The 25,227-nt window shown below is 38.2% G+C and overlaps 1 protein-coding gene across 3 annotated transcripts in view; it reads right to left on the bottom strand.

The window, feature by feature from the left end:
- Window positions 1-24,487, bottom strand: part of TXNDC11 (thioredoxin domain containing 11) — a 64,254-nt gene extending 39,767 nt beyond the window's left edge. Inside the window, exons 1-5 of one of the 3 annotated variants that reach the window (XM_037151218.2) lie at window positions 24,107-24,487; window positions 19,742-19,958; window positions 16,444-16,541; window positions 12,768-12,897; window positions 3,853-3,946 (exon numbers count right to left, since the gene is read on the bottom strand). In XM_037151218.2, coding sequence (XP_037007113.2) covers window positions 3,853-3,946; window positions 12,768-12,897; window positions 16,444-16,541; window positions 19,742-19,958; window positions 24,107-24,360 — 793 coding nt within the window. In that variant the 5' untranslated portion in view covers window positions 24,361-24,487. Of the gene's footprint in view, window positions 1-3,852; window positions 3,947-12,767; window positions 12,898-16,443; window positions 16,542-19,741; window positions 19,959-24,106 lie in introns of those variants that run through there. The other 2 variants (XM_037151219.2, XM_053672119.1) reach the window with 2 other exon arrangements.
- Between the last annotated feature and the right edge of the window lie 740 nt (window positions 24,488-25,227).

Genomic DNA, 25,227 nt, shown 5'->3' with positions numbered 1-25,227 from the left:
AGATGGCAAAGGAAATAGACTTCCAAGAAATCCAGGAAGCTCAGAGAGTCCCAAAAAAGTTGGACCCAAGAAGGAACACACCAAGGCACATCATCATTACATTAGCCAAGATTAAAATGAAGGAGAGAATCCTAGAAGCAGCAAGAGATAAGAGGACAGTCACCTACAAAGGAGTTCCCAAAGGACTGTCAGCTGATTTCTCAAGAGACATTACAGGCAAGAAGGGGCTGGAAAGAAGTATTCCAAGTCATGAAATCCAAAGACCTACATCCAAGATTGCTCTATCCAGGAAAGCTTTCATTTAGAATGGAAGGGGAGATAAAGTGCTTCTCAGATAAGATCAAATTCAAGGAGTTCATCATCACCAAGCTCTCATTATATGAAACTTATCTAAGAAAAAGAAGATTAAAAAGATGAACAGTGAAAGGACAGCGAACTCACAGTTATTAAGAACCACACCTAAAACAAAAGCCAACTAAGAGGACAGCTAGATCAGGAGCAGAAACACAGAAATAAAGATCACATGGAGGGTTAGCAACAGGGGAGTAGGAGGTGGAGAAGGTACAAAAAATAAGTAGCGTAGGTGGTAGGTAGAAAATAGACAGGTGGAGGGCAAGAATAGTATGGGAAATATAGAATCTAAAGAACTTGAGACACATGGTCATAAACTAAAGGGGGGAATGGTGGGGGAGGAGGTGTACAGGGTGGAGGGGAATGAAGGGGGGGAATAGAACTGTAATGGCATAATCAATAAAATATATTTAAAAAAAGAAAAAGAAAAATAACCACAGATTTAATGACCTGAAAATACAGAACTGCTATAAAACAAAATAATGACAAAAGTAAACTAGCTTGGAAAATAATAAACAGAAATATAACAAATGGTTACTGCCCATACCACCTAAAAGGCTGGCCTACTTAAACTGACAAATCAACTCCAAGAGTGAGATCAACAGGTTAAAGGACATGGGTAACTGAGGTAAAAAGAAATAGTTAAAACAACAAAAAGAGAAAGCAGTTAATGTTACGTGCTGAGATAATAAGTAAAGTTTTCCTAATTTCCTTTATTATAATGTGCAAACATATCAAACATTAGATAAACAGTCTTAAGAGAATGGCAATAATGAAGTACCACAGAACCAGACCTTACAACTCCATTTGCTGCATTCTTCAAGGCAGGAATGCACTCCCCTCTTAGCACACCCCCAGAACCTGCACATAATGTTTCATATGTGGTACCTGCTCAAAATATGCACAAACTGATGGCTGGCTAACTTCAAGAAACAAATGTAACAGAGTGCCCTAGCTATTTCTAAGACAATTTAAAAATATAATGGAGGCAATGGAAAGACGTGTATTTTGTAAATGCTTGTGGCTTGTTGAACCAGAACATCTGCTTTCTACCACAACAGCCTTAATAGTTCTTCAGTTAAGGTCTCTATAATCCAATGTTAAGTGTGTCAGATGTTTCTCAGGCCTTAATTTGTGCAATCTAAACACAAGAATGACCCAGAATTTCCACTTCAACTTGTACCAAGAAGTGGGCATATGTTTCTCTTACTGAACATCTGTTATTAATAATAAGTAAAATACCATTTGACTTCAGGGCAGGGGTAAGAAAGGAGGGAAAAAAGCCCAGATGCCCAGGCATGATTTACTTTAGGTAGTCCTTCATATTATGAAAAATAATTCCATATTTGTCTTTTACTTCTAAAAAATGGTTCTTAAGCTTAAATGGGAACTTATCCACAAAAATGAGGTGAAAAATGGTTAATTAGAATGAATCTCAGTTCTTGCTAAATTCACATGCAACAGGATTCTACAAGACCCACCTAGAATCACAAGATAGGGAAAAAACATAGTAAAGTTTAAAATCAGACTAGATTTATTACAAGAAGACATCTCCTATAATCATTTGTCAAAATTAGTGATTTGACCAAAGAGGTTAAATAGTTTTTACCCATGTATCACGTTCCTTTGACTAAAAAAACAGAAAAGGAAAGCCCTGGCTGAGTAGCTCAGTTGGTCAGAGCATTGTCTCCATACCCCAAAGGTTGTGCTTTTGATCTCTGGTCAGAGAACATATAAGAAGCAACGAATCAATCCATAAATAAGCGAAACAACAAATCAAATGTTCCTCTCTCTCTCTCTAAAAAAAAAAAGTGAAGAAAAAGGGTAGGAGGAAGGCTACTATCTCATACTTGAAGATGTTTTTCAAAAGAAAAGCAGTATTTTGGAAACCTCTGAATGAAAAAGTAATTTAAGCTGTATCATTAGCATATAACGGAAAGTAACCAGATAACAAAACATCTTTCCATGATATTGAAATATCCTCTTCAACTAAGAACTTCAATGGCACCAACATTTTGGTGAATGTCTCTAGGTTTTTCTTCAGTTGAGATCTTCTTCAAAGGGTTTTAGTTTCTAAGATTTTTAAATATCTGCTCCTTAAGCTTATCTAAGTTGGTAGTATTTTGTTTTCAAAATTCAAATTAAGTCTTCTTAGTCATCTGAAGCTGTATAGCTTGAAGTCTTTCAAGTGGTCAGAAGACATACTATGTGACAGCTTGATTTCCTCTCCCAATGTCCCCTGATCAAAAAACACAAATACAGCAGATTCTCTACACATAAAACCTTAAAACCATTTATGTTAAAATGGCCAGTCATATAACTGTTTGATGTATTGACAGTAAAATATTCTAACACCAAAAAAAAATAATAATAAAGCAATCCAATACCCAGTAATTGAAGGACGGTTACATATTTGTGACTAATCTAGTGGGGGAAAGATGATATAGCCATCAATCCGATTACTCACTTGGCATATAGTGATTGAGGCCCTGCTACGTACCAAACACTGGAGAAAGAATGCTAAACTGAAGACACATGATCCTACCTTCAAAATCTCACAGGCTGGGGAATAAGACAGACATTAAGTAAATTATCTCATAACTACATACATAAATACAAACTATGTTAAATGCTATGAAAGGGTACCAAATTGAGATTGGAGATTGCAGAAGCGATATTTGAGGGGATCCTGAGGGATGAATAGGGGTCTGACAGGTGGGGAGGTGGGGAGCTGGGCCTCGGGGACAGGGAGGCAGAAGGCACATTACAGGCAGAAAGACTTGCACGTGCAAAGGCCCAAGTATAAGGAAAAAAGGGCTAGACTGGATACCAGTTAAGTGTCGATGGGTCTAGTCCAGGGAAGGGGAGGGGGCTTGGAACAAAAAAGATGACAAGACAGCAGATGAAAGTGTATCCCACAGAGAACAGACAGGATGTTACAACTGATATAAAGAAAGAACATGGAACAACATGAAAAAATGGGCAGGACACAATGTTTAATTTAAAAAGTAGGACCTCAAATAATATACAATTTAGCTAAAGTAAAAAAAAAACAAACACAGAGCTAAGAACAGTGAAACTGGCAGTAGGCTTACAGTGTAATGTAATAAGATGTCTATACTTGTAAAAATACTTAAGAAAATGTACTCCTAAATTATGGTGCATCCAAACTGATAATATAACCATTAAAACTTGGACCAAATCTTATAACTATGAATACAAGAGATTATGATATAATAAAATGTAAAGTAAAAATACATAACTGCAGGCTGTATAATCAATCTGTGTTTTAAAAGCTAAACATTTAAGAGACTAAATTTGAAAGAGCGCGGTGTTTTCTGTTTACCAATAGAACATAAAACAATATAATTATTTAATATAAATACCGAAAAAAAGGAACCAAGAAAATGTAAAAAAGCATAAAGATAACATGCAAAAGAAGATATCAATATACATACATTTTTGTTAAAGTTCTAATGTCTTAATATGAACGATTTTTACCTTTCTTTAATGAATGTAATGCTGAGGTGAAAAAGGTCAAATAACCAGGAGGCTGGGGCGAGCCACTGAACTCAAAGTACCCAAGTACTCCAGGCTGCAGGAACAAGAGCAGAATTAGGTGACTGCGGTATCACTCACGAATTGCTGTGGAATGGGATATTTTAAAACAAGAATGACATGTCATTATAATCTGACAACTGTAATTTTGCTTTATTTTTTAAAAAAGCCTAAACACACACCAAATGGAGTTTAGGGTGGACCTTCCCTCCATTTAGACAACAGGGTTAAGGGATACAACTACAGCAGCTTTTACAGGGGGTATTAATTCAGAGCTGAAACTTCCTCCCCTCTCCTTAAGTAGGTCTTTCCACTCACTGTTGACAGTTCTAAGTCTCTGGTTCAAAACCTCACCATCAAGTCAATTGCTATTTAGCAACTCCAGGGAAGCTGTCAATTTCCTTACAATCTTTCTTAGATCTCTCCCTCCATTGCTTCCTCACACTCCAAACACATCTTCACACTTACTGGAAATCAGGTTAAATCTGATTGGCTTCACTTGTGTTCCAGATCTTCTTTTTGAAGGGCTCTTTCCTCCCCCCACACCCAGAACCTAGCACTCTGCAATGGTAACCCTTCTCTCTTGTGAGGTTTGTCTGCAAAGGGCCCATCTCTTACCCTCTTGCTCCTCTACCCCCCACAAACATATTTATTTCCACCTGTTCATTCCATTTCTCTAAACTTAGGACAAAATGACCCTCCATTCTGCCAAACAAATAAATTATCCCCTTCCAGATACATTCTGCCTTCCTGTTCAGAATAATTTCTTCCATCTTCGAAGGCCCTTGGTAGTCACTCAGTCCAGGTTTTGTTCTGTAACATTTGTATCTGTCTTAAAAGCCAAAGTGCGATCCCTAAGGAAAGAATCTTAGGCCTGGAGTCAGAAGACTTAAGCTCAAAGCCAAGAGCCAAATGATCTTAGGTGAATATTTTAAAAAGAAGCCTCAGTTTTCTTATCTGGCAACTGGGACAGTTCATCATGGAGGTTATTGAGAAGAATGAGCTTAATGAACTATAGAGCACTAGGCAAATGTAAAGAATCCTCTCTAGTGCTAAAACATGTAATGTCATGCTCTTAATAAATAAATACCAGTAGTTGTGGAGCTGATTTGAACATTGGGGGGAAATCAGACCCAAAAGGTAAGGTAGATATTTAATCTGCTGGTAAAGTTTAAAATCAGTAAGTTGTATTTAAAAAAAAAAAAGAAATTTCTGATCTGATGGCATCACTGCTCCAATTTTTCAACAAGGAGCTATGTAGCTTGGACAAAGGAGCCTCTATCTTCAGAAGAATCGGTACTGAACTTTTCAAGTAGTCTGACCAAAGAAATTCCATAAACAATACAAAGCAAATAATCTCATAAGCAAAATTATTTTCACTTTTCATTGCCAAAAAAACAGAGACCATAAGATTCCGCAACTATATGAGATGATTTAAAGCCGTATACCAGCTATTTTAAAAAACAAACACATACACACAAAAAAGCAAAATATAGTTATCTTTCAAATATTCACAATCTATATTAAATTTGAAAATTGGCCTGTTTGAGCATGTAACTTAAAATTAATATTTCAAAATAATAAAAAGAGAAAATAAAGTGCAGTGACAGTTATCTGTTTATTTCTACTACAAATTATCATTTAAAAGTTACTCAACTGGCTCTGGTTATACTTTAGGTAAAAGAAATTTTGCAACTATTCCCCAAAGTTTCAGTTTCTCCCCAACAGAAGTTGTATTTGAGAAGTGATTACATATTTCAGAGTTCCCTCCACAGTTCTTTCTTAAATCTGGAAAAATGGGAATTTGGGGAATAAAACATGCATATTCACATATGCAGACCTTTCTAAGTCTAGGCCCCTTGTTTGCTCAGCTGCAAATAAACCAGTGGCTAGTTCAAAGGACAACTCTAACCCTGCTTACTATACTTTCGAGGCTCTCTTTAGATGAAGGGGCAGCACACATAAGCCAGCTTGATACTGGGTTACAGCTGGGATACAAGCCCTGCTGGCACATAAGTTGTCCTTCTTCACTCTGCCGCTTACGATGCGTAAAGATCACCTGAGCCCAGGTTCCAACTGGAGTGTTTCTATCAGTCCACTCCCAGATGCTTAAATAGCTACCGGGTGAACAGTCATGGGAACTCAACTGTGGACATGAATTTTGAGAGGACACTACTCAAACCCTTGTTTATCTGTTTTGCTTTGGTATCTATCTCCACATTAGAACTCCATGAAACAGAGGCTTTCTCATTCAGCATCACATTTCCAGCATTGAGCAGGCACAAAATAAACATTAGTTAGTGAATGAATGGGGATAAAAAAGATAAGACAATAATACTCCTTTATCAAGTTTATAATTTAGCAAAGAACACAAGACAATGAATACCAAATTATAATTTTACCCACTTTGTGTTTTTAATTCCATTCCACCATGTACCATATGTTCAGTGCCTGCTATAATGAGGAGGTTAAAAATAGGCTATTTATAGGAGGCCAGCAAATCCTCATCAGCATTAAATACTTGCTTTTTAAGTGAATGCTATTTGCAAAGTAGCATAAATTTCAGATGATGTACACACCCTCTAGTGGCCATGAGAACAGTTACCTCAGTGTGTTTTTACTCAATAGCAATTGAAATATTTCTGCACTAATGTTAAGTTACACCTAGCAAACTTAAAACTAGTTCACAGTGATATAAAACTATAAGTTGACAGAAACAGTACTTGCTCAGCATCCAGAGTAGTCTTTTATTAACAAACAGTAGAACAGCAGGTACCAGACATTCTACTAGGTTTTTCTCCAAATGCTCAGGTTTTCTGTCACCTGGCAATTTACCCATCACCATGATTCCCCCTCAAAAGATTCCCAAGCCTTTTCCCACCCCACTTAAATGTAAAATAATTTGGTTTACCATAACTGATAAGAATTAATGAATAAGTCCTGGCTGGTGTATCTCAGTGGATTGAGCGTGGGCCTGTGAACCAAAGGATCGCGGTTCAATTCCCAGTCAGGGCACATGCCTGGGTTGTGGGTCAGTCCCCAGCAGAGGATGCATGAAAGGCAACCATACATTCATATTTCTCTCCCTCTCTCCTTCCCTTCCCCTCTAAAAATAGACAAATAAAATCTTTAAAAAAAGAGGGCCTTGTTAAATAAAGCAAAAATTGAAGACTGAATGTATGTATGCTAAATCACTACTCTTAAATGGATAAATTACAGAAATTCATGAAAAGATTTAGAAAACATTTTGGTTGCATATGTAGGATTAAAGTCCTAAATAATACTTTTGGCATGCAGTGGGTAAATTATAAGATACAAATCAGATGATTCTGATAAAAAAAAAAAACATTGGTTATGAAAAAACTACTGATACCTCAACCAAAAGATGCCTTAAAAAAAACCAAAATTACAAGAGCCATAAAACTAGTGTCTTTAAAGCAACATTACCATTACTCAATCCTATCTCCTTTCCAATCAACTTAATCTCCACCAAAATAAAAATGACACTCGGATATGTTTGCCTACGTTGTCCACAGTAATAAGGGACATTTTTCTGTCTGTACCTTAAACAGGCAAGAACCTCAAGGAACATTGATCCTACAATTGAAGTAAATGAAGAAAGTAAAATTTCTTAACATGGTTTATAATGAGATGACTTAAAGCTCTTCATCTCCCCCTCTGTAGTATGCCCTGGCAAGTTCACTTCAGTTTTTAGCTATATTCCTTATGTATAAGGTAGCTATGACTTTAGTGCATATCTGGGGAAAAAATTCTAGACCCTACCTACCCTACCTCCATATTGTGATTATCATACACAGGATATTCCCAGTTCTGCAGAACAAATGCTAATTATCCAATTAATAGTAGCAAATGGTAAAAACTCTTCCTCCTTTAACAGTAAGTCAACACCCACGGCCCTATCCTTTATCATTATTTATCATTAAAACCATTGCTAAAAATGAAGGAAAAACAAGTCAAATTAAGAAGCCAACACCTTCAAAATTTTTCTATCATGAAAGAGAAGAGTTCAAAAATGACATAAAATACTTAAATAGTCAAAGTTTTAACCTCTAGGTACCTACTGAAGTTTCACTCAGAGAGCTTACTTAAACATTTCTTTGTGTACAAGGAAGAACTTGGGGAGCCAGAACTGGGCTACAGTCCAGTCTCCACTTAGGGTAAGACATCTCCACTGTCTGTACCTTATCTTCTTAATCTGTTCAAAGGGTTTACAATTTCCATCTATCTCATAAGGCTTTTGGGAACATGAGAAGCAAAAACACTGAAAAAAGGAAGGCACTTACAGAAGCACAGTTTACTCATTATCTGTTTGCTTGTAATGACTAAAGTACTTTGGAATTTAGAGAGTCAAGTATTTATACTATTCACCCTTTAATGTCTTTCTGCAATGTTCAGTAAATTAAAAACAAATTATTTTCCTTAATAATTGCATCTGAGCTCAGAGTCATATTTTGTAAACGTAAAACTATGATGAATGATGAACAATCTGATTTGGGCAGGTCTGAAATATCTAAGTCAAAATATTTTCCACTGGTTACAAACTTCTACTCTTCTAGGTAATTCATTATCAAATAACATGAAAAGGCTTTGAAAGGATTCATCTGTAGGACTTATGCAAATTCAAACCAAGATACAATCAGAGGGCTCCTCTCCATAATAGCAATATAAGCACATATGGAGAGTTCAGGGTACATTTATTATTATAAAGTTTACGTCAATGTAGAAAGTTGTTAATTTCAGATCAACACTTCCCAAATAAATACAAACTGTATAATTTTATGATGCTCACAAATATATGGATTAGAGACAAAACAACTTAAAATTAATCAATTTTTTAAAAGATGTTATTTATTTATTTTTAGACAGAAGGGAAAGGAGGAAGAAAGAGACAGAAAGAAACATCACTGTGTGGTTGCCTCTCATGAACCCCCTACTGGGGACCTGGCCCACAATCCAGGCTTGTGCCCTAACTGGGAATCAAACTGCTGACCCTCTGGCTCACAGGCCAGCACCCGATCCACTAAGCCACACCAGCCAGGGCTCAATGCTTTATAAATGAGGGGGAAATTATCAAATGCACTACTACAAGACATGACGAACACATCTAGAGACCTAATCCAAAAAACAATGCCATTCCAACAAACCTCAGAAGTGCCACAAAAGAAAATACCTATTTCAACCTAATCCTGGTATACCTAAATTTAACATATTTTATAATGAAATCCATATTTATAAAAATATAAATTAGGAGATAAGACTCTTGGTCAATAAAAGTATCTTTCTCAGTAAGATTTCTTTAAATCAGCAAGTTCTTTAACATACCCAGGATGCATGCTTTTCTGGTGGTGGTTACAGACAAACAATTTAAGTGGTTGAATACCAGGAACAGCTCAATTGATAACAATATAACTCATTCATCTCCCACAGATAACACCCCAGAATTCTGTAGTCAAGGCACTCCTTAATTTTCATCTTCTCTCTGTCACTCTTACAAGCAGATAAAGCTGCAACAATTAGACTCTGGCATTGTGTGCTACATGAAAAGAAGATGTGCATGTATTAACCCATGAGGCATCATCTCGAGGCCTTATTTGGGGAAACAATAATTTAGAACAGTGGTTCTCAAATGGGGTAATTTTGCACCCCTTCCTCCAAGGGACATTTGATAATGCCAGGATATTTTTGGTCGTCACAACTAAGGGTGGGGGAGTGTTGCTAATAGTATCTTTCAGGTAAAAGCCAAGGATGCTGCTAAACATCTTGCAAAGCACAGGACAGCCTCTAACCACAAAAAGAAAATTATCTGATGCCAAATATTATTCAGAAGAATGTCCAAAGGTATATGGTACTCTAGAATGGGGCCTCCTTTAACTTTCCTATTTATTGAACTGTCAAATTATGACAGTGTTTCATTTTTAGACCTGAAATATTATCTTTATGTTCTCTTACACAGTGTGAGTAATACAACTGATATCACTTCTTTCTAGGCTATATTTGGTATGTTCCATGAGATACATGGTCACAAGTGTCATCCTGGGCTTGAGTCTCAAGTTCCGTCACAATTAATCAATATTGTTTCTTGTCAACAAGATGATTTCATCTTAGTGAGAAGCAGCCCAGCGAAAACAAAACTCATGATAAAAGCTGTCTACAGTTCTGGGGAGGAAGTTCCTTTAAAAGCCAACAGAAGCTATACAGGAGTCCCATCTTAGTAGCACTCTCTTGGTTCTGTTTAAAGGCATCCTAATCACTGCTGTACTTCATTCTAATTAAGTGAGCTGAGCTGCCAAAAAAACCTGGAGTAATGTCACTAGTGTATCAGGGAGTCTGATGTGAACTCATTGTTAAACTAGGAACATAATCTCTAAAAGCACTGCTGAAAAGCAGGTTCAGAGAATGGAGACACTAAATAAAGGTAAGAACTCATCGTTGCTGCTCAGTCATAAACATGCATCTGTCCCTCCTGCACACACAACTAGAGAGAATACTTCAAACATCTTAGAGGCAAGAAATTTTTTAAAAATTAGAAAGCTCTATAATACAGACGTTCAAAGGCACTGTCACGAAAATACTTTTGAACCCAAAACTGATGAACCTTCTGTCTATCTCTCTCCAACCTCTTCAAACTTCACCAAGCGCAAAACAGTCAGGAGGTATTATCTGAGCCAACTCCCTTATTTTAGACATGGAAAATCTGTGCGAAACTCAGAAATCAGAGACTTGCTAAATCTCAGGCCTCTAGAAGCCTAGCTGAGTCCTCCTTATCACATGACCTCTGCTAAGAACTGGCTCAGATCTCTCTGGATATAAATTTCTGACAGAGCTAGAAATAATCATAAAGCTGCCCTCAGTGCTCTTACTAGGGTCAATGATCTCAATTTCTTTCTTAAATTTTTTTTATCATCCTCACCAGAGGACAATTTTTCATTGCTTTTAGAGAGGGGGGAAGGGAGAGAAATACTGTACATGTGTGGATAGGGGATCAAACCCACAACTTAGGTATGTGCCCTGATGGGGAATCAAACCCACAACCTTTCAGTTATGGGATGACACTCCAACCAACTGAGCCACACCATCCAAGGCAATGATCTCGATTTCTTCTACACCTTTTTTTGGAAGGGTAAACACATGCTGTATTATATCTGTTGATGTACCACAGCTACTCTGCCAATTTTCTCTTTACTTTTCAGAAGAGATTTAAAACTTAAAGAAAAAACAAAGGGTAACAATAAAAACTGGGCACAGTATTTTACAAAAGTCTCAACAGTACACAACTGAAGACTGCTTAGCCCTTACAAGTCATATTTATCCTCTTAATTACAAAACAAATAAAGGGTGCTTTTTTTTAATATAAGTAGGGAATACCGGCAGATATTATGCACATTTTAAGTTCTCACAATAGAGATAAATATACAAGATTTTTTTCATTTATTGGAACTTCATCCTAGGCATTTTCATCGTATCTTATTTAGTGTGTGTTACAGATAAGGAAATGGAGGCTTAAAGCAGGTAAGTAACTAGTCCCAAGACACACAGCCAGTAAGTGATAGAGCTCAGCTCTATCCTGAATCCTGATTCTCCACCATTTTGCTATACCACCTCTAGTGACTCTACTGCAAATCTCCATGAAAACCCACTTCTCAGACAATTACTGCACCTGAGAGTTAAAAGAAGTCTCAAGAACACCCTGTTTCAGGGCCCTGATGCCTGGCAGGTGAGTAACCTACCCCAAGTCACAGACCTAGAGACTCGGTGCAGGTCCCCTGCCAAGCTTCTGCCCACCAGCCTAACCAGGCAAAATGGGAGACAAGCACGTGAGGGGCACAGAAATCCATCCTCTATCCACATTAAGAGTAAAGAAGCATTTACTGTGATACACACACCTGAGAACTATAAGCAGAAGAACAAGGTATCAATACTGCTGCTTAGGAAATACGCTGATAGTTAAACAAATAGTATTTCTAACGTGAATGGAAAAGCTGTAAATGATGTTGTAGTGAAAAAATCCAAATCCAATCTACATAGCACAAAAATTCAACCCATCACTATTACTAAATTCTAAATTAGTGAGGTTTGGATTCATATGGTTTTTATCTCTATCAGGTACTTATGGTCTTGATGTTGTTGTATCTAAGTATCATTTTTACTTGTTGCTAGTTACCTGGTGGTCTAGTGGGTTCAGCACTTCCACTTGTTGTACCCAAGTATGATTCTATACTTGCTCCAATAAAATTCTTGTGAAACTTTTTTACATTTTATTGAGATTATTTTAAGCTTTCTACTGGCCTGTCAGTAAAAAGCTGTTCTGCATACACATTGAACATCCTATAAAAATAATTTATCAGAGGCTGAAGCTGTCAGTGGGAAAGCAGGAGAGAAGTCATGTTACGAAACTTACTGATAAGACCTTAAAATAGTTATGTACTTTAAATATAAAAGAATGTATTTCCAGTTGTGTTTTGTTTTTAAAGGTTAAACTGAAAAAGCAGGTATCTCACCAGTCAGACGCCATAAAGCATCAAATAAAATTTTAGAAATTTGCAGCTGCTTATAATTATAATTCTTACATCCTCTAAGTTAATTGTGAGACAAACTATAAGTTGTTGAAAACTTTCAAATAAAAAATAAACAAGGCTTTGCAAGCATTCTATTTCCTCCATCACTTGACTATACCATCCCTATAATGAAATATCTCAAAAAGCACTTAATTGGGCTTATCTATAATGTAATCTTTTAACTGCTGCAAAGCAGGAGGTATAAACAACTTTTCTAATACAAATAATCCAATAAAACCCAGTGAAGCCTTGGGAATGGGAGGAGATATGAAAGACAGGTACCTCGTAGTTTGAGAGAAAATCTAGTAATTCTGATTGAGATGGGATGTACAGAAGTGGTTTCATCACCCGGCGGACAAACTTCTCAATGTAAACAGCACTCATGGGGCCTTTGTATTCGATTGGTCCAAAACTAGTACCAAAAAAATAAAAAATAAAAATAATACACCATGCATTAAACCTGTAATGTACAACTGAAATCACCAACAACACAAAATGAAAATGTCCTGATTTAGGATCCTGACTAGTTCCTAGGTAAGCCGCATTCTTTGTCTCAGGAAGTGACTGGAGAGCCAATTAAGAAGAATTTATGTGAAGAGAGGTACAAGCAGCCATTACAAACAATCTCTGAAAAATGAATTAATTCCCATGTTTCCTTAGAAAACAAAATAGAAAGGCAACCTTGGAAACTGACCGAGTGGTAAAGGATTCCAGGATCTGAACTCCACAACTCAATGTAGAGGGGCAGACTTTCGTTTGAGCAGTTAGCCCTTGGCCTACTAAAAAGCAGTTATTAAACTTTCTCATAGGATCACTAAATGAACCTTAAACCTATTTAAAGATTTATTGCCAAATTACAAAATTATGTGATGATTCAAGTCATGGACTTGTATAAATGATTTTCCTTATTTTTCACTGCAGTTGTGCTGCAGTTTCCTTATTTTTCACTGCAGGGTACACAGGACTTTAATTTAGTATTGCTAACCAATACCAGTAACATTCAGTTATCCTCCTAATAAGCTAATCAGAATCCTCACATGGCTTTCTTCGATTTTGTACAATACCAACAGACACTGCTCAAGTATAATTGAATGGCATATATGTGAAAGGTGTAGGGAATATGGTAAAATTCAGCAACTCCAAAACCATTCTTCTCTCTAAACAGAAACTGACATTAAGCTTACTGTTAATAGCAAGAATAGACAGAGCACAGTAAAGAATTATATAAATGTTATGGTTATAATACTATAATATATGGTTACAGAAATTAACACGTATATATGATAAGATAAACAATTCTTCAGTGTGCAATGCAGAATATGATGAAAAAAATACTAGCATAAAAAATAAAAATAACATTCCACATGCATAACTGGAAGACAGAATTAACAATTCTATCAAGACTTACTACAACAAATTTGTTAACTAATTTAACAATTAGTTTAAAACCCACCACGATCACTCACCAACAATTTTTAAAGGAAGACATTTTTTTAAAAAGCATCTGGTAACTTCTTACATTCAGCAAAAGGGAGCCAACCAATCTGGAAATCTCATCTACCCAAGCAAAGAAGCTCTGCTGAGTTCTGCTGGCATGATGCTACAAGGGTCCCTGTGACTTACAATGAGAAGAACCCAGAGTGGAAGATGGGGAGCATGTTTTAGCAACACACTATAGCTATCGGCAGAGGACAAACTGACCTAGGGCTGCTGAGCTTTATACAGAGTTTTGAAAAACTACTCTCTGCTTCAGAACCTTTTATAAATTATGTTTGTAACTGGTATTAATACAAGACAAAAAAGTGAAATCTGCTTTCACAAAACAGGAAAGCCTATTAATCTCTTTAAGCAGCTACAACTAGGCAAATTATTACACACACGACAGAAACAACACACACCACAGCAGCAGTCTGCCCAGTGATGAGACTCAAGGGTCACATTTGCAAGCACAATGACCAAAAGGATCTCAAAAGACAACCAAATACTCACAAGAGTTTAGTTGAAGGGATACAGTCATTCATATGTGTTACACATAAAATAGAGGGTTTGAAGAATCTTTTTTTTTTTTTTACTTTTAATTCTTCACCGGAGGATATGTTTACTGATTTTAAAGAGGAAGGGGGAGAGCGAAACATTGATATGAGAGAGAAACATCGATGGGTTGCCTCCCACACATGCTCCAACTAGGGATCGAACATGCAACCTACATATGTGTCCTGAATGGGAATCAACTCCTCAACCTTCTGATGTGTGGGACAACTCTCTGACCGAGCCACCCAGGCAGGGTGAAGATTCTTAAACAGATTATGAAAAAGTAAAAGGCTGCCTTTTGAGTATTTCTGTGCCTTAGCACTTTCTTCTGTTTTTGACACATTGGGAATATGCTGAAATGAGTATTAACAGGCCTGGACTGACTTAAACAAGTAAAACTTTAATAGGTAAGGATGAGGGGCAAGCACTTCAAGGTGAATACCAAACTCAAATTCCTCACCTGTAAAATGAGATCTTTAGATCTTTCTAAAGTTTCTTTCATGTCATTTCAATATTTCTATAAAACTAAGAAAACAAACAGTGCAAGAAAATACTGCAAATCACATATCCCAAAATGACATTTTGTACTTGATTCAAGGAAATTCTACTGAATTTAATGTCACATCGTGTTAAGTCTACTTCTGGGCAGCTCGCTCGGACATACAGTTGCAAGTCCTTTACTTTACACTAGGTGTGTGTGTCCAATTCCCTATTACCAAATATTTTCTATTTCCAAGGAAAGAAATGCAAGGTCATCATCCCGTTAACAGAGTACAGACTTTTAAAGCCTTCAGGTACAGCACTCTATACTTACCTTAGAAAAAAAAAGTAATCATGAGAAAGTTACTGAGAACGTATTCATATGTCTAGAAATTCTGAGAGTGGAGATGGGGAAGGAAAGGACATTTTGCCCAAATACTATTTAATAGCTCCCGAGAAGCAACACTATACGCCACACAACATTCTATGTTAGAAACATGGAAATGGAATGGAATGTGACAGATAATCCACAAATGGTAATTTGTTGATGTTTGTTACAAATCCCCATTGATTAAGCCCAAGAAATTTAGAGGGAGAGAAAAAATAAAACCTAAAAAATAAAACTCTTACTAATCACATCTTCTTTACCCATTTTACCTTCATTAACAAACTTCAACCCAACTACACTGAACAAAGTTCAGAACCCCATCTCATGTCTCCAAAATCGTTCAAGTCAAATTTTAAACAGTACTTAACACCTACAGCAAGGTCTGGGAAGTACTCCAAAATCAAACACCAATGTTTCCGCAACAAAATGAATAAACTGGTACCTGAAATGGGATGACAACTATAGGCAGCCTCTTGTTACTTCAGACCAGATAAATGCATTTGGGGACAACATTTATGAAGTCTTTTAGGTTTTCAGAGATTTCTGGATGTCAGAATTATGGATACCGGATTGTAGACTTGCGGTAATTTTCTTCCCAATTGAAAAGATGGGAAGATACTCTCTTGATTATACTATCCTATGTTATCTTGCCAAATAAAGGATAAGGCCTTTTGTGTGTTTTTATACCATAAAATACTTTTAGAATATCTGAAATGTACAGCCCCACAAATGAACTGGTACTATTAAAAACAATGTTGTAGAATATACAATAACATTAAAAGATATTCACAAAAATAAGAAAAAATAGTTTAGGAAAGAGCATTACTACATGATACCATATTTTTGTTTTTTTAATGGGGGGTGGGGTACATATACACTGACAGGAGAATATAAATCAAAACACAGTGGTTATGTACAGCTGATAAAATTATTCAGATCATTTATTTATTTTTGCTTATATGTATTTTAGCAATCTAAAAATTTTTAATAAAAAAAACAAAATCACTTCAAAATTGAAAAATTTAGTTGGAATCAGAAACACTACTTAAAATTTCTTACCTTCGATGATACAGATATATTACAGGAAAATAAAAGAAATGCTTCTGTTTTCTGCATTTCCCCTGGTTCCACCAACAGTTAATTGCCACAAACAACACCTGCAGAGCCAAAAAAGGTTTCAAACGACTATGAATAACAACTGAAAAACTACAAAGACCTAAAAGATAAAATTATAGATATGGAACTATTCCTCTCTGAAACAGAAAGTAAAAAAAAATTATTTCAAGAGTTCAAAAAAAGCCATTATTGACTGTTATGACAAAAAAGAAAGACTCTTATTTGCAGTGTCTAGCTAGGACTGAGTATTTCGGACTCTGACCCAAAAGGAAAATTACTTCCTTTGAAGTCTAAAGGGAAGAAGCACCAAAGATCTTTTCGTAAATATGACAACCTAAAACTTAGTAGAAGACATGTATTTTGATAGTTATACTGAGCATCTGAGAATGAAAAATGCTACCCACCAATAAAACATCACAAATTTTGAAGGACCACTTTTAATGGTTATATTAAAAACTAATAAAGATAATAGATGATTAAAGCTATCTTCTAAAGCATAATACTAAATAGGAAAAAAAGGATTAAGTACCTATTTTTAGGTGGATACTTAAGTATTTAAGAAGTATCCCTATGTCCGAGACTTACTTTGAAATGTACCACAGATTAGATGAACTAATAGATTGGAGCAAAGTTTCTCAAGTTTGGCAGTATTGAAATTTGGGGATTGAACTACTGTGAGGGTTTTTTCATTGCTGTTATGCTTACTTTTGTTGTAGGGGTCTCTCCTACACTCTGGATGTAGGATGACGTATAGTGTTTAGCAGTATTCCTGGTGTTTACCAGGAATACCTTCACCCACTAGAGGCCATTAGCTTTCCCCTCTCAAGTACCAAAAACATACCTCCGGACATTGCCAAAGGCTCCCTGAGGGGCAAAACTGCACTGTCTGAGAACCACTGATTAGAGGAATATCAATATGACTAAATATACAGTAAAATGTTAACAGTAGAACTTAAGTGGCAATAATAGAGAAAATTCCTTCACCTTTGCTATATTTTAAATTTTTTATAATTAATATTGAAGAAATATGAAGACTATAAAAAGGCACTTTTATATTCCTTATCCTTACTAGATGGCAATATTGCTTGAACTTAGTGGAAACTCTTTACAGCTCCTTTTAGAGTCTATTTATGAGAAAGAAAAGCAAACATTACTTTACTTAAGGTTGACATCTCATTTTTTACTCAGAAACAGGGCACAATCTACCTTCATTACTCATTTTACTAAGCAATGTGGCTCAAAAGATTTTTGCCTATTTCTGAGAACACAAAACAATAAGCTCCCAATTTAGGAGGAGCTGGGAAATGTTTTTGAACATGTTTTGAAAAAAAAAAAAAAGGCAGTGCCAGTCAGTTGTTTATGGCACTCTGACCTCACCCACTTGTAGTGTAATCTTTAACAAACTGCTGTGCCCTCTAAGTCTGAGGTCCTGCCTCAAAAGAACAGAGACACCAACATCAACCTACAGAGCTGTTGTGCAGAACAGCACAGGACCAGGCACTCCCAAATACTATTCCTGTGTAATCACTCGGAAGAGCATACTGCTTAAGCTGGCACTTAGATAGTAAGTGACTGCTGACACCCTAATCTATAATATTCTCCACTTATTCTCTACATTCAGAAAACTTGGGGAATGACGGGCAAAGTGGTGATTTCCTTTACGTGAACATACTGCTTGCCTCCCATTGCTCCATTAGAGTTCCCATTTCCTCCTTGGAAGTATCTGCCAGCTTCCTATTTGCCATTTAAAATTGGGGCTGGGGACAGTAAAGGAAAGACGGGAATAGATCAAATCCGTGGGCCCATAGTTGGAACACAAAATTAACCACCACCACCACTGCCCCCCCACCCCGCACTGCCCAGAATCAGTGTTATAGGGAATGAAAAGTTATGTTTAAATAGTACTTGGTACCACATTCAGGGATATATAATGGTTAAGCTTTACTAGGCTGAGTAGGAAGCCTAGTCACCATTTGTAACATTCTTCCTAAAACAAACCAACTGAGAGTTCCACATGAACTTCAGGAACTCAGCTGTCTGCTTAAGTAAGCTCAGATCAGTGGGTCCCAGCAGCAGCCTCTAAGAAGTCTGTGCATGTTTTATTGCTTCTTGCCATGACTGGGGAAGGTGGAGGACTACAGGGCTTGTGGTGGGTGGTGGGCAGCGGCTATGGTAGACACCCTGCAATGCTCCAAACTGCTCTACACAGGAAACAGTCATCCCAGAGTAGCTGGGCTCTGCCCCACAATGATGTTGGGGAAAACCTGTTTGTTGGAGCCCAGAAACTCCATATTATATGTGAACCCAAAGTATGATTTTGGTGTTCACTACATTTCTCAAGAAGGCAACTTCTATGTCAACTGAGGGAAGAAAGTACTTTGTTTGGTTCAGAACTTTACCAAGAGCTATTTATTCTTTAGAAAAATCAAATCACCAAGAGCAATGCCCCCCCATGATATCTGAGTCCAACACGTTACACCTTTATCAATCTATATTTATAACCATCTCATCCGTGGTAGTGCTACAGAAAGGTACAAGGACTTATTTTACCAACTCATTTACAAACTCAAACATATGATTTGATTATACATTACGTTGCTCCCCTCACCACTTTTAAGTTATAATTAGTGCATTAGATTAAACTACTTTGAAATTATATGTGTAGGAAGGTTTTCTTATCTATGAATTCCTTTTCAGGGCATAAAAAGAAATAAATATAAAAGACATGTTTTATAAAGAGCAATTAGATCCACTGGGTTGAAAACCATTGTGATACAGATAACTCATTTGCCTATATATCCCTCTTACCCAGCACAAGGGATGCACTCATTCATTAAGTATTTGTTAAACATAGTTCTGATCCAAGTATGGGGATTAAAAGGTCAGCCAGCTATCTATACTGTAGTCATGATGCATAAATACCTAACTAGCAAATATCAAATAGATATTCAACTAGGACTTTCAGCCCCCACCTACTTCAGCACAAAAACCAAACAGCATAGCACTCTGGAATGAGCACTGGCCTACATCATGAGATGCAGAATCTGCTCCTGCTGCTAACCAACCAGAATCATCACAATTAGAAATCCTTTGCTTCTTTATAGAAGGCTTTAGAATTTACAAAGTGCTTGTGGCCTTCAACTTGACAAAATCAGTCAGCTAGGTAAGGTGTCTGTGTGGACAACCTGTTCTGCAACAGGACTGACAGTCATTTGATTCTTAGGCCAAATGTCAGTATTACCTGGTCTGAAAGCTGACTCGCTGCTTGCTCAATTTCTGCCCTGGCAGCGATGGACTGTCCACACCATGGAGCATAGAAGAACAGCAGCACCACCTCCGAATCCCGACGAACATGTTCTGCGTAGTCCAGCTGACCCTGGAAGAGGTCAAGAACCGGAGACCTCGAGGAGAAAAAGCTGACAGGTGGCTTTGCTGGTATTATCACATCTTTTGCTCGACTAAAAAAGAGCAAACACAAACAAGATCGCTGAGTTTATTTTCTTCTAACAACAGCTTCATGAGAAAGAATGAAGCTTGAGTCTTCTTTTGAATAAGAAAATGGAGTCCTCAAAACACTGTCCTGGAGTAAAAAAGTAATATTCTGTATTATGGCAATATGTGGCTTAGAGAATAAAAGACATAAGGAATATGCTAGAAATTATTCTATAATATTGCCTCCCCAGGTGTAGAGTGGGACAGCAGTGGAGAACAGAGGAGAAGAACGTCTCTGAATAATCCATATTCTTGCCTCCATACCCAACATTCACCTTCATCTCTCTGCAGTCTTGTTCTCCACAGGAGCCGCTGATTTCCAGGGCTTCAGAGCTAAGCTTGCTCAGAATTAAGGGGAGGGAGCATATGCGGGTTCTACTAGTAAGATTTCTATAGGAAATACTTACATCTCAACTCAACCTTAAGAAAACATAAAGCATATTAGCTGGAGTTGGTCTGTACTTATCCAGGGCATTCGGGTAAAAATCATAATTAAATAGTAATACAGATTTTTCCAGGTATGTATCATAATTCAAAGTTTAATATAGATGAGTAACAAAACAATAGGCCGTTTAACTAGAAAACTAGAACACAAGTACTTTTTTTGAGTACTTGAGAAGAGAGTTTAGAAGGAAAAAAAAAAAACAGATGAATGAACAAGTAGTCAGAAGTCACAGAACTGCCACAACTTTCCCATTAAGACAAAAAAAGGTCTCCCTGGCTAAGTAGCTAAATTGGTTAGAGCACTGTATGGATATGCCAACGCTGCAAGTTAGATACCCAGTCAGGGCACATACAAGAATCAACCAATGAATGCATAAATAAAAGGAACAACAAATCAATGTTTCTCTCTCTCTCTCCATACCTTCCTCTCTCACTAAAAACAATTAAAAAAAAAAAAAAGACAAATAGATCTTCGATGAAGTTGCCTCCCAGCAAGTTAAAGGGATCTAAAACCCCTTGAGTTATCCACATAACTCCACTAAGAAGGTATAATAAAACCATTATAGCAGTTTAGCTAAGAAACTAGTAGAATAAATATGGAACCCTAAAGACAGAAGGTACAAATGAAAAACAAATAACCAGGAGTTAGAGTTAAATCCAACCATATCAACAATTACATAAACATGAAAAAACCGTATCATCCAATTATGAGAAAAAGATTGCCAGACTGGATAATGAAGCAAAACCCAATAATATGCTATGAAAGAGACGCATTTTAAACATAAAGATATAGATAGAATGAAAGCATCAAGGATAGGAAAAGATAAACCAACTAAGTAAGAAGCCGGAGTAACTCACTAGGTGAAAGGATAAACTGGGGTAACTCACTAGGTGAAAGGATAAAATATTCTTACAATTAAATGTTACTTGGCAATTAAAAAAAGAATTGATACATACTATAAGTGGATAAGTTGAGCCCTATTCCAATTGCATGTTAGGTGTTAATAACATAATCTGAGAAAAAAATATGTGTGTAACAGCCATTGCTGTTTTACATGTTCACAGCAGTCCCTAAAGTCAACATACCAGATAAAATATGTGGCCCATCAAAAACCAAATATTATCAGGGAAGAGAGATATATGCCTCTGCTCTATCAGAAACATTCACAAGTTTCCATTTAACTCTTAAATTTGCTAAACATTTTTGAGAAACTATACCCAGATCAAAGATTTCCTGCAGCTTGAGAGAGAGCGAAGGATCCATTTGTTGTTCTACTTATTTGCATTCATTGGTTGATTCTTTTATGTGCCCTAACCAGGGATTGAAACCACAATCTTGACATATCCGGACGACACTCTACAATCAACTGATTACCTGGCCACAGCCTCCTGCAGCTTTCAAGTCTAAATCTCAGGTACAAAAAATTCAACAGTTGGTTGCATATATTAATATAAATAGATACGCGCACAAATTTTTTCCTCCAAATCAGGGTAAAAGGAAAGTGAGAAGGATGAAGTCATGGAGATACAATGCACAGAAAGGCAAGCAGGATAGGGATTAAATGTGCAGAAATGTGTAATTATTAGTTGTTTCAACCCAAAATCAACCTTTCTCATGCTGTCTGATTTGAATTCAGCTACACACCAGACCCATAAGAGGGTTCTCCCTTATTTCAGGACTGGAGCTATTAAAAATTAAATTAGAAAAAAAACTGTACTCTTCATTAAGCCTCTGTCCTCATTAAGGCAAAGATCTTAAAAGTAAAACAGGAAAAGGGGACCAGAACTGTGTGAGCCAGTTGTACAGTGATAAAATAGTACCATGACACCATTCAATCAAATAGGATTTTAAATAAATCAATCTCAGTCTATTAAAAAACTGTCCAATTTGCCAGTGGCACAGAAAGGAGCTGGACAGACAAGCTGTGTCTCTCTCCTAGCTGTAGCTGGCAGGGATCTTATTCTGCATGCTCTAATAACTGCATTTACATATACTCTTCCTTCTTCCTGAAATTTGAAAGGACTTTCATGTCTAATAAGTCATTATTTCTATACACAGACAAGCTAATGTCAGTAAGCTCCCGTGATCCTTAGAGGGTGAACACCTCTTTTGTTAATTTGGATCCAAATGCCACCTTGCAATTATTCTATCTTGCAAAATATTTTGTACATTTCCTTGATGAAGGATCATAAAGAGCGAGGTTAAGAGCCTAGGACTTGACAATAAAAGATTTTACTTAAATAATTTCACTTAAAGGTGGGTATGATTTGGGTCAAGTTTTGTAACATGACCAAAGCTCAAGTCCTTTATCTGTAAGTTGGAAGAATAAGAGTATATCCAGACTTTACTGGGAATTGAAATTTAAATGATCCACAGACTAGGCTCTCAGATTCTGCATTAAATGAATAAATGCATTCTTGTACACTGTAATTGGCAAACAGGCAATTTTGTTCCCCAGGGGACATCTGGCTATGTCTGGAGACATTTTAGGTTGTCACATCTGTAGAAGCCAGAAATGAGCATCCTACGATGAACAGGACAGCACCCCACAACAAAGAATGATCTACCCCAAAATACCAGCTATGCCGAGGCTGGAAAACAATGCTGGTAGCACAGCTAATGGCACATGGCAAATGTTCAATGACAGTTATTATAATTTGTTTTATTTTCACTTAAATCCCAATCCTTTCACACCTCTGACAATGAGGGCCACATATTACACTTAACATGTTCAATAACAATGTTGCAATTGAAATCTTCCTCTTGGTCAGTGGCAACACAGACAATAAACTGGAGTACCAGGAGATACACTGTGGAATTTGGTGAGCCAAAAATACTCCTCAAGTTTAAAGTAAATTTTCTATCTGTGTACTTTCTCCAAGAGACACATGAACTTTTATTTCCCCTGCTCATTATACACCAGTCTCCTCAGGCCTTTCCTAGTTCCAGGAAAACACCAGGCTTGTCCAGCCTCAGAACCTCTGCACTTCTAGTTCCCTGTACCTTGGACACTCTTCCCCTATATCTTACCAATGCGAGCCCCTCCCCCTTCTCGTGTAAGCAGCTTCCTGTGTGGCTGACTTAGGAAAGCCTTCCTGCCCCACCCTCACTTCTTCCATTCCCAGTACAGCACTTACAGAAGCCTTTTAAAATTAAGTTTATTTGTCTACTGCCTGTCCCCTGAAATAGAGAGTAGAAATTTTTATCTTCATCCCTCACCTAGACGAGTGCTCCCCATGGCGGGTGCGGATAAATAATGGTAGAATCAATGACTGCATGAATTTTCAGTGGGGTCTGGGACTCCAGTGGTTAGGACTTACTACATTCGAAGCATAAGGGAAACAAAGTGGGTGATAAGCGAGGGTCCTACGGCTTGGGCAGAAGTGACAGGTGCACACCCAGGACCTGGCCCAACGTCGGCACTCAACAGGTTGAAGGGGCGCCGAGCAGTATCTGAACACCTCGCCACCAGGCTAGCTTGCCGGCCAGAGAGACGGGAAAGTGGCCGGCAAAGCCCTAGGCTTGGGAAGAGTCAAAGTCCCTCGCTCCCAGCAAAGTAAGGTCCGACTTCGCCCTGCGGAAACCGCTACAACCCCCGACCTAGCCATCCGCAGCCGGCTGGGCCGAGGGGGCGCCGGGCCGGTGATTCGGTGGTGAGGGCCGCCTCACCTGCAGGTAAACTTGAGAGCTAGGAGCAGGGCGCAGCCCAGCGCCACGGCCCCACAGAGCAGCTCGGGTCTCCGGCGCGCCATGAGGGAGGCGCCGCGCAGTCCGCGACGGAGCCGGTCGGCCGAGGACGCTCCGGCCGGGGCAGCGCTGAGGGAGCCGAGACCCGGGGGGCCGCCGCCACCTCCACGCTCCTCCTCGGCGTCGTCGCTGCTGCTGCTGCCGCCGCCACCGGCGCGGCCTCCGCATTCCGACATTACATGCTCCCCGTCGCCGGCTTTATACCGCCGCCGCCGAGGGCCCGAGGGCCCGGCCCGGCCCGTCGCTCCCCAATCCGGCAACTCGTAGCGCCCGCTAACCGTGAACCTCCACGTCAGCCCAGCCGCCACTGCGGCTCCCGCCCCCGCGCAGGCGGCTCCGCCCTGCGGCCACGAGTCTGCGCAGATACTGACAGGGCGCAGAAGCCCCGCCCAGAGGGCCACGCCCTCTCGCCTTTGGAGTCCATGCGGACTCCTCCCCCTCCCAGCCCCAGGCTTCTGGAACCCGATCTTAGGCACAAGGGCCTTGCGGAGGACAGGCCCTACGCTGCGTCGAGGGTCTGGCCACGCCTACTTTGAGATCCGCCCTGCTTCCACTGAGTTTTAAGAGCTGTGGTGATGACAGGACACGTGCTCAGTAGTCCCACTACAGCCCCTGGTGGTCATAGGTTCCGTTTATGATCCCCACTGAATGGTAGAAAACACGTACAGAGGCGAGAACTGTCCAGATCCCAGAAGTGCGGTGGGAACGACCATTTGCCCTAAAATGGGGTAATAGTAACTCTCTCGCAGAGTTGTTTTGATAGTTAAATGAGGTATCTTATGGAAAGTGCCTGTCAATCTACCCCTGTCATTTGACTGTTTATTTTCTATATCAGATCTCTTTTTGTTCCTTCTTTTTTTTTTTTTTTGTAGTAAATGGATAGAAGTTTCTGTAGGGATTACAATATACGTAATTTCTACTTTAGAGTTATACTAAATTCCAGTAAGATAGAAACTGCTCCAATATAGCTCCATTCCCTTTTTTTTGTGCTACTCTTACTTTTTAAATCTGTATATTACCAACCTAATAATAGTGTTATATTG

Source organism: Artibeus jamaicensis, unplaced genomic scaffold, assembly GCF_021234435.1.
Source record: "Artibeus jamaicensis isolate MK-2021 breed Jamaican fruit bat unplaced genomic scaffold, CSHL_Jam_final contig_729, whole genome shotgun sequence".
In the NCBI taxonomy this organism is placed as follows: Eukaryota; Metazoa; Chordata; class Mammalia; order Chiroptera; family Phyllostomidae; genus Artibeus; species Artibeus jamaicensis.
Note: the sequence above shows the minus strand (reverse complement) of the source record. Positions and strands in the feature narration are given on the sequence as shown.